Source organism: Macaca mulatta, chromosome 5 (genome assembly GCF_049350105.2).
Source record: "Macaca mulatta isolate MMU2019108-1 chromosome 5, T2T-MMU8v2.0, whole genome shotgun sequence".
NCBI classification, from domain to species: Eukaryota; Metazoa; Chordata; class Mammalia; order Primates; family Cercopithecidae; genus Macaca; species Macaca mulatta.
In genome coordinates, this window is record NC_133410.1 from 109,197,932 (window position 1) to 109,220,898 (window position 22,967).

The 22,967-nt window shown below is 34.7% G+C and overlaps 3 protein-coding genes across 5 annotated transcripts in view; 1 reads left to right on the plus strand and 2 right to left on the minus strand.

Moving 5' to 3' along the window:
- Positions 1-1,359: 1,359 nt before the first annotated feature.
- On the minus strand, positions 1,360-15,454 carry LAMTOR3 (late endosomal/lysosomal adaptor, MAPK and MTOR activator 3). Its single transcript, NM_001257535.1, is given in 7 exon segments — positions 1,360-2,802; positions 4,797-4,860; positions 6,262-6,395; positions 8,001-8,059; positions 12,923-12,957; positions 14,893-14,938; positions 15,272-15,454. Coding segments are annotated over 6 exon segments (375 nt in total). The 5' UTR covers positions 14,902-14,938; positions 15,272-15,454; the 3' UTR covers positions 1,360-2,728.
- Positions 15,356-22,967, plus strand: part of LOC144340815 (uncharacterized) — a 33,044-nt gene continuing 25,432 nt past the window's right edge. For both annotated transcript variants that reach the window (XM_078002026.1, XM_078002027.1), the window contains exons 1-2: positions 15,356-15,604; positions 21,023-21,086. In XM_078002026.1, coding sequence (XP_077858152.1) covers positions 15,356-15,604; positions 21,023-21,086 — 313 coding nt within the window. The remainder of the gene's footprint in view (positions 15,605-21,022; positions 21,087-22,967) is intronic.
- Positions 17,180-22,967, minus strand: part of DNAJB14 (DnaJ heat shock protein family (Hsp40) member B14) — a 50,931-nt gene continuing 45,143 nt past the window's right edge. For both annotated transcript variants that reach the window (XM_015138877.3, XM_015138876.3), the window contains one exon: positions 17,180-22,071. In XM_015138877.3, the coding sequence (XP_014994363.1) occupies positions 21,947-22,071 (125 nt within the window). In that variant the 3' untranslated portion in view covers positions 17,180-21,946. The remainder of the gene's footprint in view (positions 22,072-22,967) is intronic.

Here is a 22,967-nt window from a genome sequence, read left to right on the forward strand (position 1 = left end):
AACTGCTGTACATGAAGAGTATAACAAGTTACACTTCCCTAGCAGGCACAGAGAATGCCTGCCCTACTTATTGGATAATCCTTTTCCCATTGTGATCCCATCTTTATCACAATGTTTTAAGCCCTCACATGTATGATACTGAAATCTTTTTTGGGTGAGTACATACCATTGATATCTAATTGTGCATTCAGTTCTGTACTACCTTTCAAAAATAGTTAATCTAGGTTTATATTACCCTTTCAAAAACTTCTTAGCTATTTTCACCTACTTATTTTTCCAGATGAACTATGGGATAGTTTCTCTATTATACCCCCTCAGAAATTTTAACAGTGGCAGCATTCAACATGTAAAGGTTAAGTAGCTCCATTTATAATCATTTCTTTTTCTAGTTTTCGATATACAATTATTACCTGCAAATAGAAATCTGGCCACCTCATTTCTAAAAGACATTGTTTAATGCACCATTGCACTGGCAAAATTTCCTGAACATTATTAAATAATAATCCAGATAATGGGAATTCTGGATTTTAATAAGTACATCTAATATTTCAATTGTAACAATTAACTACAGTCATGTGTTGCTTAACAATGTGGATACATTTCGAGACATGCTTTGTTAGGTGATTTCATCATTATATGGACATCATACTGTACTGACAGGAACCTCAGATGGTATAGCCTACTACTACACACCTAGGCTATATGGTATAGCCTGCTGTTCTGACCACCCTCGTATGTGGTCTTTCATTAACTGAAACATCATTATATGGTACATGACTGTATTTATAGTTTTTTTGCAAGTAAAGCATTATATCTCTTGCTTCTATTTTATTTGTAAAGGCTATTTTCTTGTCCATTTTAGGTGCCTCTAGTCTGTGGTTCTATACCATCCTATGTATAGCTTTATCATAGCACTTTCTATACCTGCTTCCTTTACTGACCTCTAAGTTCTTTAAAGGACAGTATCACAAATTAATCTCATATTTACACTGGAAGGAGGGCGGAAGGATGGAAGGAAGAAAAAGTAGCACATGGCCTGGTGCTGTGGCTCACATGTGTAATACTAGCATTTTGGGAGGCCAAAGCAGGCGGATCACTTGAGGTCAGGAGTTCAAGACCAGCCTGGCCAACATGGTGAACTCCTGTCTCTACTGAAAATATAAAAATTTGCCAAGCACGATGGTGTAAGACTGTAATCCCAGCTACAAGAGAGAATGAGCCATGAGAACAGCTTGAACCCAGGAGGCAGAGGTTACAGTGCGGCAAGATCATGCCACCACTGCACTCCAGACTGGGCAACATGGCCATGGCAAGACTCTATGTCTCTAAAAAAAAAAAAAAAAAAAAAAAAAGAAAAAGCAGCACAGCACCTAGCCAATTGCCTCACTGCACAATTTTAGGGATAACAATCACACATATTCTATGTGAAAAGCAACTCCCAGAGCATAGAAATATGATGTGACATGAATGGTGCTTCTTAGAATTGTGCAATGTGATAGCTCTGCTGACTGGCACACAGGTGCTCAATGCACATGTACTGAACTGTTCCAGGGAAAAATTGATTGTCAAAGAAACTAGAAAGAAATTAACAACTCTGAATGATAGACTGCATTCCTGAACATAAAGGGCATATTCTAGAACTGTAGTACCTCTTTCATGGAGATTAAATTAGCTTCATGCCTGAGGTTTCTTGGTTTCTTTTCTGTTTTGTTTTTGAGACGGAGTCTCTGTTGCCCAGACTAGGGTGCAGTGGCGCAATCTCGGCTGACTGCAACCTGAGGTTTCTTTTCCAATTAACAGTTTATACTACCATAAAACAACCTCCAAACCAATACCTACAAGAAACACTCATTATTTATTCATGTGGCTGAAAGAGTAATTAAGTTTAGATTTTTGGAAAAAGTCTGAACAAAAACAGGACCTATATAGTGCTCAAACTATATTTTTAAAAATACTATTTTATTTTTACTCACGTATGAAAAAAATGGCTATACTATCATGTTTACATACATACTAACATTGAAAACAGAATAACGAATTGTATTTAAATTTTATAAAGAACACACAAACATTAAAACAGTGATTGGTTACAGAAAGCAGAGTTTGAGGAAAAACCATTAGCTATAATTTTCATTTTCATTAAAGAGCAGCACCCTCTGAGAATAATCAAACTGATTAGTAATATTCATCTATACTGCAAAATAATATGTACAAAGTAAAGTTAGTGATTGTACTGATTTTATTACTTTTATCAAGCCATTTTATGTTCCTCACTCAATGCAAAGAAATAAAACATAATCTGAAGAAAAATATGTCCTTATTATTATTCACAATAAAAAGTTGGCTTCATTCTGCAAGCCTGGGCATATTGTACAATTGGGAGCACTCAACGGCTCAAGTGGATCGATGTACCAGTTTGATTCTGATCCACTGAACAGAATCTCTCATCCATATCTGGCGACCAGACTAACTCCATGGGAGCTGTGATAGACTGAACCATTTCTGTGGTATCCCTAGATCACACTAAATAAGAAAGACGCTACACCAGAAAATATAGCAACTGATCTATCCATAAATTAACATCTATATGCTAGCTCTTTAGTATAAGTTGGAAAAAGTGGCCCTTTCTTGAGCACATGGATAAAAGTATTATTGTAGTCTAAAGATTGCTGGATTGATAGTGTGTTATTATAATGAAGATAAGGTACACACTGAAACCACTGTCAGATTAAGAAACTTCCACAACTTGTCTCAATTCTTCAAATAATGGAGCAAGTTCCTTTTCTAGGCTGACAATTAGTCCTAAAATAAAGAGATTAAGAAAATTACATGTTAGAAAAATGTTCCTCAAAGTCTGAAATTCAAATTTCCTCAAGCCCAAAATACATAGTTACCAAAAGTAAATCAGAACATAGTTTATTTCCCATGACTGAAACAAAATACAGGTTGAATATCCCCAATCCAAAATGCCGGGTACCAGAAGTGTTTTGAATTTTGGAATATTTGTACAATACTTACTAGTTGAGCATCCCTAATCCAAAAATCTCAAATATGAAATGCTCCAGTGAGCATTTTCTTTGAATGCCATATTGGTGCTCAGAAAATTTCAGACTTTAGAATGTTTTGGATTTCAGATTTTTGGATGAGGGATGTTCAACCTGTACTATAACCCTAAATAAAGTAACCAAAAACTCTGTAGTCATTAATAAGTTTATTTTCAGCATCTATTACTGAAGTAAATGAGTGAAAAATACTTATATATTAGGAAATACAGAATAAATTATATGCACTATAATTTGTTAGAGTTCTAGAACGAAAATCTTAATTTATACCTTACTGTTTCAAAATTTGCATTGACTCAGAAAAAATACATATAATTTTTACTAAATCAGGCATACTTTTGTCTCCGAGCAAATTTTAATGGATTACATCAAAAGATAGGTAGATAGCTTCTATACTGAACAAAGGAAATCAGAAATTTATTTTTATAAATTCAACAAAGCTAAGACATAAATAAATATTTCAAATGAAAACATATTTTAAAAATAAATGGTAGAGTATAAAACACACTGGAGTTCATTGATGAACCTGGGAGATAAACATCTAGAAATCAGCATATCTAGCTTCTCCTTAGTTTACTAGAGTGAAAGGCTACCTACCTCAAACAGAGCCTGTTTTATGTTCAAACAAATAAAGATCTTTCTCTGTCTTATAGAACATAAAAAGCATCTGGACTCTCAAGGAAAGGGTCCAAGTACTAAAATATTGTTCTGTACATTATCATAATTTACAACAACTGGTGACTTGGTATGTGATAGGTCATGTACCAAAATTGAGATTTAGTATATTTCATAAATATACTTAAAATCTAAACACCATTACTATCCTATATAATTCAGAAAGTGCTTTTACATATAGTATTTTACAGATTTCTAAAATGTTTCAAAATGGAAGAGATCTAATAGATCATCAAATCTAAACCTCTCATTCTAAAGATAAGGTATCTAAGAACAGGCTTCAGTGACATAGCTAGAAGAATTTGCTCAGCTTGGAGAAATATCAAACAGAAAAAAAATACATTACAATTCTCAACAGCAATCAAATCTAAAGGAGACAGACCTTTTAATAAAAATCCTACTTTATATAAAATGAAGTAAAAAAATTACAACCAAGTGAATAGTCATTATTTTACACATAAATATTCGGTGGAAGTATTGGATACAATGGAATTTTACTATCCTCTATAAAGGATACAGCTTCCTAGCATTTGTTCTCAAATTCTTCAGTTCTCAAGAAGAATGAGACTACGTTCGTCTTATTCAGGCTCTTTAAATTCTCAATCACATTCATTTTCCCCATTAGGTAAAATTTTAAAAATTCTAATTTAATAGATTGGTCTATAATTCATCAATCATTTTAATGCATTTTGTAGGGTTATTTTCACCTTGTTTTCTTAAACTGCTGTAATGGGAGCAAGATGTAGCACTCAAGATAATATTTAATTTTCCTGTCTCCAAAAAAAAAAAAAAAAAAATCACTTACCCATACGGTCTCATTTGAACTAGAAAATAACATTGTAAGATGGAGAAAGCATATATTATCTCCATTATACAGATATGGAAACTAGGATTCAGAGAAATCACTTCCCAAGACATGGAAAAAAGACAGTGAAACTGGGCCACAAGTTCAAGATTTTTGGCTCTAAATCTACTATTCCTCTTAAATTAAGGTATGGTAATTAAGTTAATTTTTTTAAATTAAGGATTAAAAGTGATATTTAAGGTAATTAAACACACCTGTATTGGCACTGCTGCTGGCTATGAAACTCACCACCAAAGGTAAACGATTAAACTGAACCACCTAAAAAGAAAATAAGAGCCAAATAATATGTTGCATTGTGAAAAGGTAGTATAACTAAACTGAAATGTCTTAATCTTTCAAAACCTTTAAAATGATTAATGTTTTAGTCCAACATCATAGTATTACATTATGAAATAGAAACGAACTTTCTATTTCAGTGAATATTTCCATAATTAGTGATGATCTCTTAGAGACATTAATACCATTGAGCCTGGAAAGTTTTTAAGGTGAAACCATGTCTTCATTTTTTTATCTCTAAAGCCCAGCAGAATGTCAATTACATCATAAGGACTTAATAAGTAGTTGATAATTAAATGGATAAATACAGTAGTTCTCAGTCATTCAGGTAGGTTTATCTTCACGATATTTTCTGGCTCTTGTGTATTACAGTAATTTAAATTAAATTTAAAATAACTTTAAATTAACTACCTTCAAAAAAAAAAACTTAGTTTCAACCTAATCCTTATTTGAAATTAAAGGTCAGATGGTTTGGTTATGTTTTACCTAATACACATTAAAATATGTAACTTTTAAAATAAAAGATGGGCCTGGCATGGTGGCTCACGTCTGTAATCCTAGCACTTTGGGAGGCTGAAGTGGATGGGATCACTTGAGGCCAGGAGTTCAAGACCAGCCTGGCCAACATGGTGATAGCCCATCTCTACTAAAAATACAAAAATTGGCCAGGCCTGGTAGCACATGCCTGTAATCCCAGCTACTTGGGAGGCTGAGGCTTGAGAATCTCTTGAACCTGAGAGGCGGAAGTTGCAGTGAGATGAGATCATGTCACTGCACTCCAGCATGGGGCGACACAGGCAGATTCTGTCTCGGAAGAAAAAAAAAAAAAAAAAGAGTAACTTAACATCAATTGATTAGGAAACATAGCTCTAAAGCACAAGGAATTAATTCAGTCTTAAGAAAATATAGCTTGAGATCAAGAGACATGTAAAAACTAACTTCTTTCCCACAAATAATAACCTCATTTATTACATATATATGTTTCCAAAAAATGAAGGAATTAGTAGCAAGAGCAAATTTAATAAACTTTCAAGGAAAGTTTTTTTTATCTGTTACTACAACAAAAAAAGTGTGTCATCTGAGAAATCACAGTTGTTTAGCTAAGGGCACCATCTACTGGAGATAACAGTGACCTGACGTACACTTTTTAGGATAACATGTACTTTATTAAGTCACTTAATTACTTTTCCATCGTAATTATTTCCTGGTATAAAATGTGAAGAAAATTACTACCGTTTAACACAACCAATTTGAAGGCTAAAATTTTACAATTTCATCCTCTTCAAAACTGAAATTGAGAACTATAACACAAACTATTTTATATATAAAAGGTACAAAAATGACAACTGAAATCAGCAAATCATTTGATAATTATGAACTTACCTGGTAGGTGTTATAGTAACAGATGATACTTTTATTTTTTGAAAGTCCAAGTTTGCTCCCTTGGTCTGTTGCCAGGGCAAAAGTGGATAAGAAACCAGGTCGCAAAGCATGCTCCGGAGCATTGTCATTGGCCACTAGAAAAATAAGTGATTTAAATAAAAATTATGCAGAGGATACGATAGAGAGATTTACAGCCCTTTTTCATAAACCTCTGTTTAAAACTGAGCACAAAGGTTACGTTTCACAATATTGAAAATCATATCACTAATGGGGTCTCATCACTAATCAGGAAAAATTGCTCAGTCAAAAGTTCACTGATCACAATAGAAGAAATGCTGACTCTCACAATTTTTTTAAATTTTAAAAAGAAAATTAAATGTTTACCTTTTCTTGATATCTAACTTAAAACATAGATTAATCAAGCACATTTAACTGGTTATCTGAGGACTAGGTTAGAATAAACTAATGAAAAAAGTTACAAAACTTCTGCTCTTATAAAACCCACAGCAAGGAATATCTCTCATAGATATTAGCAATCTGCAGCTAGTTACCTGTTTCGTGTTTCTCTCACTCATTAAAAGGTCTGCATGGAGTTTGTTGTATTAATGAGTGCAGGGCTCAAGGCTTTAACACAGATATCCTCATGAAGAACATTAGAACTGGAAAATCTGAGATTATTTTGTTCAAATCCCTCATTACAGAATTAAGAGAAAGCAAGTAATCTGTCCACAACCATTCAACGACCATTTTATAGTGAGTTAGAAAGCACACTGGACCACACATCAGGAGATGATGGGTTCTGTTACTGACTCACGCCCGACTTTGGACTGCAATGTTTGAAGATTATAAACCACAGGACCTCCTTTGTTGATATTCCATGTTCTTATAATGTGTTTGTCAAAATTCTCCCAGAAATGGAATCAATGTCTATTATAGAAATGTTTATAATCTTTACAAATTCATGCAGTTTATTAATAAGAATCTAAGACACAGCTAACTCTCCACTGAAACTGCTAATGAAGTCCAAGTGTCTTTGCACTTTATTACCTTCACTTATAAAATGAAAGAACTAAATCAGTTGACTTCTAAACCTCCGTTCATTTCTAAAGTCTAAAATTATCTGACATATATGACAACTCCAGGTGGAAAATTGTACACAAAATATACAGAACATTATCCAATCTTTAATGTTTGATAAAGCCATTACAGTGTCCCAAAAAAACTAGGAACATCCATGCTCATAATACCATAAAATAAAAATAGTAAAAAATTGTCTGAATCCATACTGACTCTCTGTGACATCATGTTTACTTATGATTCAAATACATGGGTATTATCCTAAAACAACTAGCAATTTGATAAAGTGTGTGTGTGTGTGTGTATGTAATGTAGGGGTGTCTGTGTGTTTATCTAGCTGCCTACATGCTCACTCTCATCACTTAGATTTACTAATGGTTTACGTTGCACTGTAAATGTCTTCAACGGGAAATGGGTCTGTGATAAATCCATGCTTAAACTCTAGATGTTAACATGATACACCTGATATATAATACACTGTAGATTCAAATTCAACCTTCAACATACAAAAGCAAACACTTCCGCCAATACTAAGACCACCATCTCCTAAAATTTACTAAAATGAATTTTAGATGTTTGCCTGCTGTACTACTCAGATGTAAATTACACGCATTTTTAGTCAAAAGCAAAGAAGATATTTGCATTTAAATGTTCACTTTTACCTTTAATAACAGGTACTCCATCTCTATCTGATACAACAATGGCATGGAGCCCTTCAACACTAGAAAAAGAAAATAGTTAAAATATAAAAAAAGTTAAAATATAAAATATTTCATTTTCTCAAACTATACACCTCAAAGACATAATAATTCTCATGTATTTTCTGAAAAACCACAGGACCCCAAAATTCTCCCAGAAATGGAATCAATGTCTATTATAGAAATGTTTATAATATTTATAAATTCATGCGGTTTATTAATAAGAATCTAAGACAAAGCTAACTCTCCATTAAAACTGCTAATGAATGATCAGTCCATGGTTTACAAAAGCATGAAAGATTATCAGCAATGGCTGCAGTGACAAAAAAGAGCCTTCTTCTTTTTTCATTCATGCAAATATTAAATGGCCGGTGTTTGTGGCACTTAATACTTTGATACTATGAAAAACAGAAATAAGCACAATCATTGCCTTCACGTGGCTTCCGATCTAAAAAGTGAGTGTGTTATCAATAATCTCACAAGAACAAACGTAAAACTAAAATTGGGGGCAAGTATTGTTAAAAAGTTCATAGGGGCCAGGCACGGTGGCTCACGCCTGTAATCCCAACACTTTGGGAGGCTGAGGCGGGCAGATCACGAGGTCAGGAGATCGAGACCATCTTGGCTAACACGGTGAAACCCCGTCTCTACTAAAAAATACAAAAAAAAAAAAAAAAATTAGCCGGCGTGGTGGTGGGCACCTGTAGTCCCAGCTACTCAGGAGGCTGAGGCAGGAGAATGGCATGAACCCGGGAGGCGGAGCTTGCAGTGAGCTGAGATCGTGCCACTGCACTCCAGCCTGGGCAACAAAGCAAGACTCTGTCTCAAAAAAAAAAAAAAAAAAAAAAAAAAAAGTTCATAGTGATATGAGAACCTAGAAAACAGGAGGTTGATGCAGACAGAGAGTGGACCAGGGAAGGCTTTCTGAGGCAGTAATATCTCAGCTGAGATGTTATGGTATTAAGTGAAAAGACGTGGAAAGACTGTTCCTGGCTGAAGAAACAGGGCAAAACGAATGAAGGCCATGCAGCAATGCTTTCAGCCATGCTTACAGAAGTAGTAAGCAGAATGGTCAAGCTATAGCTCTAAAGTTAGAAAGACCTGGGTTCCAGTCCAGGCTCTGCCACTGATTATTTATGCTGTCTTGGGCTAGTTATGAAACCTTTATAAGCCTCAGATTAACTATCTGAAAAATGGGAATAACTGTACTTACTTAGATATTGTGAAATTTAATACAACGCACATAAAGTGTTGGCTGGCACATAATTAGAAAATATCACTTATTAACTAATACCAATGGTGTCAATTGTGCACAGTGACAATGACATAATTTATCACTAAAGTTTAAGTACTAAATAATCAGTGAGAATCCCTGGGAAATTAGCAATTAAGAAATACATACAGTAGAGCACAAAAGTACTGTTAAAAAATATAAGGTGACACTCCTCAACTTTCAACATTTATGCAAAACCCTTTCATTGTAACATAAAACTTATAGTCCTGTAACTATCTTATGGAATCTATAAACTACAACTCAGAGATATGTTCAATATCCCTACTGCAACCCGGAATTATCTATTCTTTGCGTTAACTTTAAAGTGTTAACTTTAATATATTAACTAAGGAATAAGAAATAGTATATTAACCTTATGTTTAAATACTGACATTAAATTTTTAAAAACCCCATTGCAAAAACTTTTAAGTCAGAGAAGTGTTATTAAATGCGAGTGGAAAATGTTACAAACAAAATCATTTGTCTTCCTTACACAAAAAATAAGAATAAAATAACTTTATAAATGACTTTTATACTATTTTTATCCTATTATTGGCATGATTTCCTATTCATTCAATCCTAAACTTATTTATGGATTAAAATATATCTCTAAGATTAATACATAACATAGGCCAGGCACGGTGGCTCATGCCTGTAATCCTAGCACTTTGGGAGGCCAAGGTGGGCAGATCACCTGAGGTCAGGAGTTTGAGACCAGCCTGGAAAACATGATGAAACCCCATCTCAATTAAAAATACAAAAATTAGCCGGGTGTGGTAGTGCTTGTCTGTAATCCCAGCTACTTGGGAGACTGAGGCATGAGAATCATTTGAACCTGGGTTGCAGTGAGCCAAGATCGCGCCACTGCACTCCAGCCTGGGTGACAGAACGAGACTCTGTCTCAAAAAAAAAAAAAAAAACAAAAACCAAAACAGATAAATACATAAAATAAATATATTCTTCTAAGTTAAAAACTAGATTATATAAAACATATCCTACAGATATTTGTACATATGCCAATTATTTTGTGCAGTTACCAAAAGCAACATCATTTGAAACAGTAAAGCATTACAAACCCAACTGTCCATCAAGAAGGACAAGGTAAGATATGATATACACCTACAAAGGAATACTCTGCAGTCATGAGAAAGAGGAAGTTCTCTATGTACCAGGAAAGATTACTCTCAAAGTTACATTCTTAAGTGAAAAAATACAGTTTAGAACAGTGTATACAAGCAGCAATAAATTATGTACCAAAATGTGCAGGCATATGTGTATGCTGTGTGTATAAATATGTGTATATACATGTCTGCTCATAGGTACATAAAATATCTCTACAGATAATGGTGGGTGCCTCTGTGAGGGGAAACTGTGCATGTGGCTGGAGAGGAAGGATGGGCAGCTACTCACTCTATGTTCTTCAGTGAACTCCTGAATCTGAACTTTATGAATGTACTACCTACTCCCAAAATAACTTAAAAAACAGGTAAAGAGGACCACAAAAATGTTTAGAAAAATTAGTGCCACCACAGGTAGCTTCTTTTTTAAAATTTCCATGGAAATTACTTTAAATACAACTAATGCTCCAAAGAAAATAAAAGGACTTTCTTTCTGATGGACTTCACAGAGAAATGAATTCAAGAAAGTAGAAAAATTACTTACACTCTTAAGTATATAATTTTAGAAATCAGGTCCCAATATAAAAGCTGTTTTCAATTCTACATACAATGCACAAAGAGTAATATGAATAGATTTTACTAATAATTAAAAATAACTGGCTCATGAAGAGATATTACACTTTTAGAAGAAATGAATTAAATTTTGTGAAATATTCTGAAGAAATCTAAACCTTAAGCTTACTAAAACAACCATTTTTTTCTAAAAACAAATGTTGCAGTACTAATGAAAGTCATCAGATTTAGTTTTATAATTATGAAATATTTGATTATTTTAAAACATACAAAGTGGGATTATTAAAGCCTGAGACTGCTTTGGGTCACAATCAGATTTTAAATTGCAAACGCAAGAACGATATTTTGCAGAGAATTCAAAAAATGCACAAAAACACACATTAGTATCCATAGCTGGCAGACTTTGTTACTGAGAGGCACTGAGGTTCAACAGTTAAAAGCATGAATCCATGGCTCTGAAGCAGGATGCCTGCATCCAAACCCATACATCTAGCAACAAATCAAAGTGTATTCTACTATTCTTCATGAATGTTCAAAACATTATTATTTCTTCATTATTATTGTTCTGGGATGCAGTAAGCCTAATTTCAGTAAATGATATGAGTTGAACTGGCTTTTTTTCATTATTTAAAAAAAACCTGACAGTACTAATACCTTTCCTGCCATTATGAAAGACTTTCATAAAGCTTTTAACAAATATCCTTTAACTGAATTTATTTCTTGGATAAGCACGACAACCTGGTATTTCCCCTTTCGTTAAAAGATAAAAGACATCCGAATTCAAAGAAGGAGCAAGCATATACTTTCCAACTATTTCTGATCAACATTAGAACTACTCAGTAATATAATAAATACTTCTGGTATTATTCTCTAATTCCTTTATACAGACAGCTTCACCATACCCAGTGTCACACACTATTATGACTTTCAGAGTACACTTAATAGTTAAAATGAGATCACCATTGTCTGAAACATTTCTGATACTTATAATCACAGATGATGTAATTAGAATCAATTATTGCTTTATTAGATCTCCAGATGAATAATGGGTATCTTTCTGGTGGGTTTATAACTTAAGAACATTGAATGTAATTTTGCTGTTTCTTCAATAAGAGATGCTAACACTCAAAAGAGGATTGTAAATCACTAAGACTTCTAAGTGAATTAACTGCACTATTAACTATTTCGTCATATCGCCAGTGTAGTGGGGTATCTCTGCATTCCAATTTGAGCACCCTTTATGCTAAGGTAACTACAGAAAAATACAGAAAGTCCTCATTTTGCACAGTCCCAATATGCACATTTTAGTTTGCATGGCATAATACCTGAATAACTGCATAAAGTAGTATAAACTTTTCTAATTCTTTAGTCTACAAATCATAACATAAATAATTACGCAACTAAGAGATGCACACTGTCATCAGTAACCAGCCACATCATTTCTTTCAAAGTATGTTGATGGTTGGTCACTGTGCATCTGTTATGCAGTTCGTGCAGAGATAGCAAAGCATGTAGTTTTGTACCTCCTTGTCTCCCAATGATAAAGTATGTGACATTTAGAAAAAGAGATAATAAAAAGAGGAAACTGGCCGACAAAGATGAAATACAGCAAAGAAATGAAAAGTAATAATGCTGGAAGTGAATTTCAAATAAAGAGTTATAGAAGAAACAGGTGACCAAGGGAATGCTGACACTATCCCTCTAGATACACAGAGAACTCAGTGAAGGCAAACTTATTGACATAAATGAGGAAAGCGGTTGTGACGAAAATTTTCCAGAGGACATGATGCTGGCAAAAAATATTCATATTAAAGGAAATCTCAGAGATACTTCAAAACATTGAAAATACACAGACAAAATACTTCATAAAATTAACATATGGCATATAGAATTTATTCAGTAACAAATTAAAAATTTCTTACCTTGGTAACTTTTTATACAAGAATCGCTTTAGGTCCTGAAAGAGAATATTAAAAAATCATGTTATAATAATAGGCCTTCCACTGTTTTCTAGATCCTGTCCTATCCAAATTTTAGGGACGTTCAGTTATCATTCATAACCTTTCTTGCTGTGTTTTATCTTTCTCTGTCTGATTTGGATGTTTACTAGTCATGCAACTTGGAGTAAGTTAACTAACCTTTTTTCCCTAAGCCTATTTCATTATTTGTTGAATAGGGCTAATATAGAACCTACATCATAAGAGTGCTGTTAAAGTTTTTTGAGAAGTTGCATGGATTAGCATACCTAGAAATGGGAAACACAAATACATTTTAGCCATAAAAATATATCATAATATTCATACTAGTGTTTTATATCCTGTTGCTATTGTGTTCACTTGAGAAGACATTATAAACACCTTTCCAGGTTCAAAGATAGACTTTCCACCATCATTTTAATGGTCTTGGGTAAGGTGATATGACTTCTGTAAGACTGCTGTCTCACATTATAAAAATATGCCTTCCATTGTTTCATTATTTGTTGAACTCACCTACTCAACAAATAATGAAACAGTGTAAGGCATATTATTATAACATAATTATTAAAATATTCTGTTTAAGGACCTAAAATAAATTATATATGACTATGTGAGGCAACAGTCTTTTTTTTTGTTTTTGAGAGGGAGTTTTGCTCTTGCTGTCCAGGCTGGAGTGCAATGGCGCAATCTCGGCTCACTGCAACCTCTGCTTCCCAGGTTCAAGCGATTCTCCTGCCTCAACCTCCGAGTAACTGGCATTATAAGCACCCACCACCACGTCCCAGCTTATTTTTTTGTATTTTTAGTAGAGATATGGTTTCACCATGTAGGCCAGGCTGGTCTCGAACTCCTGACCTCAGGTGATCCACCCGCCTTGGCTTCCCACAGTGCTGGGATTACAGACGTGAGCCACCACGCCCAGCCCAGACTTACAGAATATAAGATAAATGGCGAAGTGTGTCAAGTGTTTAACACTAAACACAGTTAAGACTAAAGAAATATAAGACTATTTTATTTTTCTAAGCTGGGGCTCACTGCAACTTCCAAGTTCTGGGCTCAAGCAATCCTTCCGCCTCACTTCCAGCATAGCTGGGACTACAGGGTTATCAATGCGCCTGGTTTTTAAATTTCTTTTTGTATAACGGGGTCTTGCTACGTTGCCCAGGCTGATCTTGAACTCCCAGCCTCAAGTGATCCTTCCATCTCGGCATCCCAAAATGCTGAGATTACAGACGAAGCCACCTCACCGGCCAGAAGATTATCTTATTTTGTCTCATTACACTCTCTCATCCCAGGAATTTCACTGACACTTGAGGTATCAATTTTGACCTCGCATGGATTAATCAGGTATCTGTTGTTTTGAGCCTCCAACACTTACTATTCTCCAAACCCGAATGATCATTTTATTTCATGTTATGACTATTGGCTTATTTTTGCTCTCATCCTACACACACACACACACCCCTCATTTTATTTCATGTTATGTTTCTAAAGAGGCATGGGTTAGAAATCATCGTAAATTGCCACAATAAACCTAATAAGATATTGTTACCACTTACTGGAAAAAAGTATTCTGGGTACATGTCCTACTGACCAAATTCTGACAGGAAAAGCAGCGAACCATCATTCAGAATTTCAAATGGTAAATACACAGAGCCTCTCTTATACCCCAGCTGGATTGGTGAGGAGGGAGAATATAATTTTCTCAGTCTCAAGCACCTTAGTGTCCTCCACCCCCATTCGAGGCAGAAACTCAGGATCCTGCAAATTCATTCATATTAGTCTCCCATTTCACATACAAGAGAAAATAATTAACTGGGATGGGTGGGGATGGGAGGATCTTCTACCTCTCCCCGCTCAGTATTCCCCTCCAAATTCCCCACTCTCCCTTCCTCTTATGTGGGGGTGTCACTCACATCCGCCATGATGAACCCCTTTCTCTCGCAGGATCAATCTCCACGCCTGGAAGAGAAACTCCCGGTGACTCTTACCTCTTTGGCTTCCTCGTCCTCCCCACCCCCAACTTAATAAGCAAGATCAGCCCTGGTCAGAACCCGGCAAAACCCCCGCGGTTCTAGGGCTTGGCCCAGCGAGCCCAGTGGGAGTCGGAGTGCCCCAACACCCCCACGGGTACTCAGCTGGCACGCCTTGCCTCAGCCCACCCCATCCCTGCCCCTCCACCCCAAAGAGCTAGGCCCAAACAAAAGAAGAGGGGGCCCTCTCCTTCTGTTTAGTCTCACCACCCGCGCCACCTCCGGGACTAGGCCTCAAACCAGGCAAAGTAGCGCCAGTTACCTGGGGTTTCTGGGTTGCCTGGTTCTCTCCGTTGTCACTTCAGGGACAGCTTTAAAGACAGGTTCCTCCTCAAGCCACCGTCACATGATTGATGACCTCTTCGGCGCTCCGGGAAGCACTTTCTACGCCGTCGCCCCACGATACTGGATTTCCGGAAGGGCCTGGCGGAAGCTTCGAGGGCGCGGCCGCCCGACGCGCCCCGCCCCTCCCCCGCCCACCGCGGGCCGCGTCTTGCGCCTGCGCCTTGTGTCACGGGCCGAGGGACGTCAGCTGTGGGGTAGAGGATTTGTACGAGATCGCTGGACCCTGAGGACCCCAGAAAATGCAAGCAAGGTTATGTGTTACAAGACATTCTTGTGCAGAGAGGGTGTATAAATGTCATTAGTTTTTCAGGGTCCGTTATCTTAAAACCTTTTCTTGTAGATGAAGTAATTTGAGGGGATGGTGTGATGAGCTGAAGAGCAAGCAACAGATTGCCTGTGATTGGAAGTATCAGGTCCACAGGTTTCTGACTTGTTTCCTAGGTTCTTGTGACTTCCCCATGGGTGCTCTTTACTCAAGGCCTTATCTAGATTGAATGGGGAGGAGCCATGGGTTTTCTGGAGCACTTCAAGCGTCTACTTTTAACATGCAGACACGGGATTACGGGTACTTTCTATGTTCCCTTTTACATCAGAATTTTTAAAAATTAGTAAGGTCTCATATAATAAATAATAATTGGAAAAAAAAAAAAAAAAAAAAAAAAAAGCCTTGCCGGGTGCGGTGACTGACGCCTGTAATCCCAGCACTTTGGGAGTCCGAGGCGGGACGATCCTTTGAGCCCAGGAGTTCCACACCAGCCTGGCAAGATAGAACCCCATCTCTACTACTACTACTACTACTAATAATAATAACAACAATAAAGAATTAGCCTTACGTGGCGTGCGCCAGGTACTCCGGAAGCTGAGGCATGAGGATCCCTTCAGCCCAGGGTTTGAGGCTGCATTGAGTGGTGATCGCCCCACTGAACTCCAGCTTGAGTGACAGAGCGAGATGCTCAAAAGAAAAGCTTCTTTAGAAATCACATCCTCTTTCAGCTACCACCCTGTTTTTCCTCTACTCCCTTTCATAGCCAAATTTTCAGAAAATTTTAGCCTGGTTTTTAATTGCTGCTTGCATGTCACAAATCTAATCAGAGTTCTGTTGATTCTACCTCCTATCTTTGAAAACTAGTCACCTATCTATGTTCGTACCCTAGTGCAAGCCATGATCATCTCTCTCTTGACAATAACCTCCTATTCTTCTTACATTCTCTTTTGCCCTCCAGTCTCCATAGAGCAACAAAAATGATGTTCTAAAAACCCAAATCGGATCATTTAACTCCTTTCTTGAAAATCAACTTTATTATAAAGTTCAATATCAGCATCATGGTTTATATATCGTTCTTATGGGGATCTGGCCCCTATATTGATTCTCTCACCTACCCTGGATTCCTTATGCTATGATCATACAAGTTTGTTTCCACTTCCATAAAGATTTTTATCACTTTACCAACTTAGCACATTCTGCCTGAGATATTTCTCTAGCATACCTTAATCCTACTAATCTCTTCTTTTGCCTTTCAGCTTAAACTCACTCTCAGAGAAGCCTTTCCTGACCCTCACTGAATAGTTTAGGCCTTCTAGATAAATGCTTTCATTGTGCCCTGTAATTTTCTTTGTAGAATTTATCATAATTATAATTATTTACTTGATATTTATTTTCTTTGCTAGATGGAAACTCTAAGGTTTTTGTCTTTCTTATTCAATGATTGATTCCCAGCACCCAGCTCACTGCCTGGGATATAGCAAGCATTGATACACTTGTTGCCTAGTTGAATGAATGAAAGAGTGGCCATATTAAGAGTATAAAACATGATAAAAACAAACATTTTACAGTGAGAACAGACCTTTTTATTAATATATTGAGATAAACTACAGAGACTGAAAGACAAAAATTCATATTTCATTCAGAACATTCATTAAAAATCAAATGCATTTACTTTGCGTTCTCACAGAAAATTTTATTTAAGTCTGATATAACATTAAATATTTTACAAATCAGACATTTCATTTTAAAATCTAATTTATAATCCTGAATGCATTATAGACAAAGTAAGCTCTCCTTTACTAGTTTCATTTAACTTATACAAGGCTTCCATTATAATTCCATCAAACCTTAAAAATTACCTGCAGCTTTTAAAAATACATAAAGTAAATGGAAAGAAAGTCTTATGCAGCAATCCAAAAACCAAAACCAGAAATTGGCAAGAAGCATTTCTTAATACAGATAAACTGCAAAATATCATTTATGTGTGTTTCTTTCTTCTCACTGGTTTAATCATCCTATTCAAAATAATTCTTTTTGAAACTAATAATTACAATACTCCAATGTCACTGAAAATCTCTGATTTTAATTGTGTACTTAAATGGCAAAGTAGAATATCAGATTGAAATGTACAGTCTTGTGCTGAAGTGAATGAGGCTTGCCATGCCAGGTGTCATCTGCTATGCAGTTACAAGACATCTTGGCAACTAGTCATCCCAGTTTTTACTAACTTACTAAACAAGGACATTTCAAGAAATACTTCTTAACCCTATATATTTCCAGATGGCTGGATATAGAAAGATATAATTATGTTTGAAGCATGGACCTTATAATAGGAATCTCTGCATTAAAATATGAAAAAGAGCAACAGAAAGAAGTCACACCAATGAAATTGTGTTGACTGATTTTCAAAGTTAGAAATAAAAATATCCACTGCTAATGGAAGCCCTGCACTGTGCAAACATAGTGTGGTATATATTAAACAATCACACATTTGAGGTATTAGCTGGAAAAAAATATATATATACACCTGTACATAGACACATCCACAGAATATTCACAAATCTATTGGCCCCAACACCAGCAGATAGTCATATTAAATAAAAAAAATCACATACCAACAGGAAAAAGTTACACATAGGGAATTTACAAAAAATGTGGTACTATAATCCTTAATATAAGGAGTATGTTTTGAATTAATGTTTTGAGGAAAAGTGTTTCCATTTATATGAAAGTTATCTATTTAATAGTAATAAAACCAAAAAGGAAGCTGAATTCTAGGACTGTTTTGCCTGCCAAATTATTGAAGGGATGAACAAGAATTCCTTGAAAAGCCTCATTCTATCCTTTTTCTTTGTAACTAGAAATTAGAATTTAAAATGTTGGAAATTATTGCCAGATTACTTTCTTTTCATTGGTTTATAGGGTATTTTATGGATTTTAACTAGGCAATAGTCCAATGTGGTCAACAGACATGGTTTTTCAGCTGTTGAATGAAAATTAAAATAGGTATTGTTGATTTTCATTAGTTTTTCTGTTCAGATAAGAAAAAAGATTATGAATTCCCTTTCAGTTTGCTTCACTCAGTATGAAGATGGCTAGTAGTAATAGGATAGTACTGAACCCAAGCTTCACATGGGGAAGCTCAACAAATGTACAAATTCTCCTCTTTTAACCATTTGGTCCTTGGACATAAAACTTGCTTAACTGGCAAGATGGCTCACTTGGTCCTCAAGCCAACATCAAGAAATATTTAGCTGTCTTAACACAGGTGGGAGGTTTTTTTTTTAATGAAATACATAGGAATCCATTAAGTAACATCAGCATGTCGTATGTGTTAAATAGCTTCGTTTAAAAATATTACAGATCAACAGAAGGGAAATCAAAAACGTAATCATTTTTCTCAGTAACTACTTTACATACTAGTGTAATTAAAGATTTAACTGGAAGAAAAATTAAGCATAAAAGTATAATTAAAGTGAAAAGCTGGTATTCCACATTCCTGTTCCTATGAACACCTGAGCTGACACAAAAGCTGAGTAGTTTAATGCACTGGCATATATATGCCTTAAGGACTGTACTTTTCTCTACCAAATCTTTATAAATCATAAACAAGCATGTAATGATTATGAAACAAATATTTAGGCGTTCAAATGTAATGTTTACAAAATATATTATATTCACTTATTAGATGAATCCAACTTGACATTTTTCATTGTTGAGAATTCAGTTCACATTTAATCAAACTACATTCTGAAATTTACAAATGACTAAATGACTAGCACCAGTCTATTTGGGAACTAAGGAATCAAAAGAAGAGGAGAAGGGTACTATTGTCATTTCCCCCAAACCCTCACAAGGACAATAATGTTTGTGTGCATATGCATTGGTGTATTTGTGTGTGTTTATGTAAAAAGGGGTAAAAATGTAAAGCATTAATAAATATAACTGCTGCTAAACTGTTAGAATACCAGTTAGAGGAGCTAATAAAGCACTATTCAAAGATTGAGGACTTTTAGGTGGTCATTAGAATGAGCCAATGAAATTGCAAAGTTCATGTAGTTAAAAATAAGATGGCAAAATATTGGGATTTTTATTATAAAAAAGCAGCAAACATGAAAATATTTCATCTCAAGGTATCTAAACTCTTCTTACTTTGTATGATTAACTCCAAATTATAAGACACTTGTTGAGCTTTTACACCATGATATAGATGACATTAAGGACTGAATCTTTACTTGCATATTTCATATGTGGCTTAAACTGTCAGGCACTCAGTCTGTCATTTCTCACTGCAGAAAATTTTATCAAACACATTTTCCCTAGCATTTTATGAAATTTAATGGAATGCAGCAATGCAACTGAAATATAATACTGTCCAAAAGCCATGTATGACTTTATGATATACACTTTATGGTACCACTTAACTTTGTATAATAACTTCACCTATCTCCTTAAAGCTGGGATTAAGGGAAAAAGAATCAGTCAACAAGAAGGTAAGTTCACAGAATTATCAGCCATAATAGTGTAAATTTGCCATTAAAATTAGAAAAATAGATGAAATATTTTTCATTCAAGTTTTCATAAATTTTCTGATACATATGAACTTTCAAAGTTAATTAAAATGCTATGAACTTAGTTTTTTTAAAAAAACTTACTCTACAGGCTCAACAAAATATTTAAAATTGTATTTTCTCTTAGCACTGTTTTTTTTTTTTTTAAGGTAACATTTCTAAGAGCAAGTTGGTTAAGCTGTCTAGTTTTCCTATGACAGTATGTTGTTTAGTTTAACCTACTAATTCAATCAGGCATTTCTATTGATTCACCTGGAAAAGGGGATACAACAGAACATTTTTAAGAGCTCATTTTAGCAGTTTTATTCAACAGATGCCATAAATTAACTACATTCAGAAAAAAAATTTAAACAAAGAACAAAGCCACCCTATCTAGCATTCTCTCACTCACAAAGAAGTACCAAAGATATGTTTATGTTCCACTAACCAAGTATGAAGCAAAATCATTAAAATATTACAACTGCTAACCACAGAAGACTAGAAATCAAATAGTTTCATATCCAGTATACAGGCACCAAAAACTTCAATTTCCAGCTGTTTTCTTTTTTCTAATTCATATTATGGATTTACTTACAAGGAGCTTATTCTTATAGGATTAATTCAATTACTCAATGGTGAATAGATTTTAGCTCAGAATTTTTAAAGGATGACTTGCTTTAAGTTACTGTTCTACCTGCTGCTCTATTTCTGCTCACACTTGCATATGGCCAAACAGATCATGCTCTGATCAGGTAAGTATACTGTAATCTACTTTTATGTTTAGGAGTTGGCATAGGGTTAAAAGGCACAAAGCTATATTTTAGTACTCATATTTCTTATTACTTATTTGTAGAAGAACTTCTTTGGATCCTGCTTAAATGATCACCAAGAAACTGCAAATTTCTATGGGGGAAAATGTGAGTCCTCTTCATAAATTTTAGCAGTCTTCAAGGACATATACATCAAAATTTGGTGGCCTTTTACGTATTGGAATTGTAAATGACATAACTGCACTTTACTGTTCAACACCCTTTTAGTTTAATATTTATAGCCATTTCCTCATATTTTCTTTAAAATCTATCAGTATAGCATTTCATTTCTATGCATGTATATGTATAGTAATTCATAAAACTAAATAGCAAACTGATATTCTACACCAGTTCATTTATCTCAATATATATTTTGGAATATAACGGCAATATTAAAAATATCAATTCCCTCTAAGCTGATAATACTATAAGATTTTACACAAAGTTAAAGTTTTTTTCTTTTTGGAAAAGTTTCATTGTTTAAAGTCCACATATTTGACACCTTGATAAGGAAAATGTAAATGTGTCATATAACATTTATTCCATCAATTTAAACTGAAGTGTCTCATGGAGCTAAACACTAAAGGAATTTAAATAAAAAAGCAGTAACCTGTATGTACACAAAATGATCATTCCATAAATATTTACATGACAAGGGAAAAAATGGAGAATCACTAAAACTGGAAGTTGCTACAGGTGTGATAATCCTTTCTCAAGACATTTTAGTTAGGAATCATGTAAGCTTTTAAAATGAAAATAATTGTAGAAGCGTAACTAAAATATTCCATTTTAGTTTTCAATTACTATTTAAAGGAGCCAGTAGGTCATAAACAGTCCAAGATTTCAGGAACCAACTATTCAGTTTAGTTTTCAGTATCAAATCTTTTTCTTCATCTCTCATGATGAAACTAAACTTACTTACAGAAAAAATAAAGAGTACGCTAAAAGGTATAAATAAAAATTCCAGTTCATCCTCCTTTATAAAGACTGGTAAGCCGCTCTAATTCTTTACAGTTGTCCATGCTCAAGGCATCTGCCTTCCTTCGGAGTCGATCATCACGGTACACTTTTGCTGCATACTGCATATCTGTTTCTGTTAAGAAAGAAAAATATTTTGCTAATTGAATAAAATTTTTGTCACCTAGTTGCTTAAGCTCAAGTGATGCTTTACAGGAGCCCTTCGATATATTTTGATTAACTGACTTAAAAAAATGCAAGTACAACTCCTAAAAGCTGTTTTAGTAGGAAAAAAAAAATTTTAATGAAAACTTTATCTGAAGTCTAGCAGGTAAAACAAACACAGAAAAGAAATAAGGATAGAATCCTGTCAATTCATGTTGGAATCCTTTCTCTCTACTCCTGTTCCCCAGTGGTTTAAAAACTATTCCTCTGAAGCATCATCCTGGCCTCTTTTCCTAAAAATATTATATGCTTTTCAATACTGCCAGTGGTTATTTTTGCTGTGGCCTTCTGTTAAGATTTCAGATTATTCCAAGACTTAAGTATTTAATACAAAAATTTTAAATCTTGTTCTGAGTTTACTTAAAAAATACATATAATAATGTTACTGAAGGAACATAGATTAAAAAAATGCTTGTTATACGATCATAATATTGCTATTCAGCAAATAAGTACTTCTGAGGCTTCCTTCAGTGTGTAGACAGCACAGCTACTAATGATATACAGACTACAAATCAAAATTCTTCAAGGAGTATTCCTTGTTTTTTCCTGTTACTCTCAGTCATTTCACTGTTTATTAATACCTGTAAAGACCAGGAGCACTTAAAGAAGATTTAACAAAAAAAGAAATCAGTTACTTTCTGGAACACAATGGTCAAAGTAGAAGACATCTGGTTTATATGGATTAGTCAAGATCACATTAAAAATATACTCACAGTTAAGAGAGCATTCCATTTGTAAAAATCTCCAGAAATAATCTTTACTAAATCAACTGGACTAGGATTAACAACTCAATCAATATTATACTAT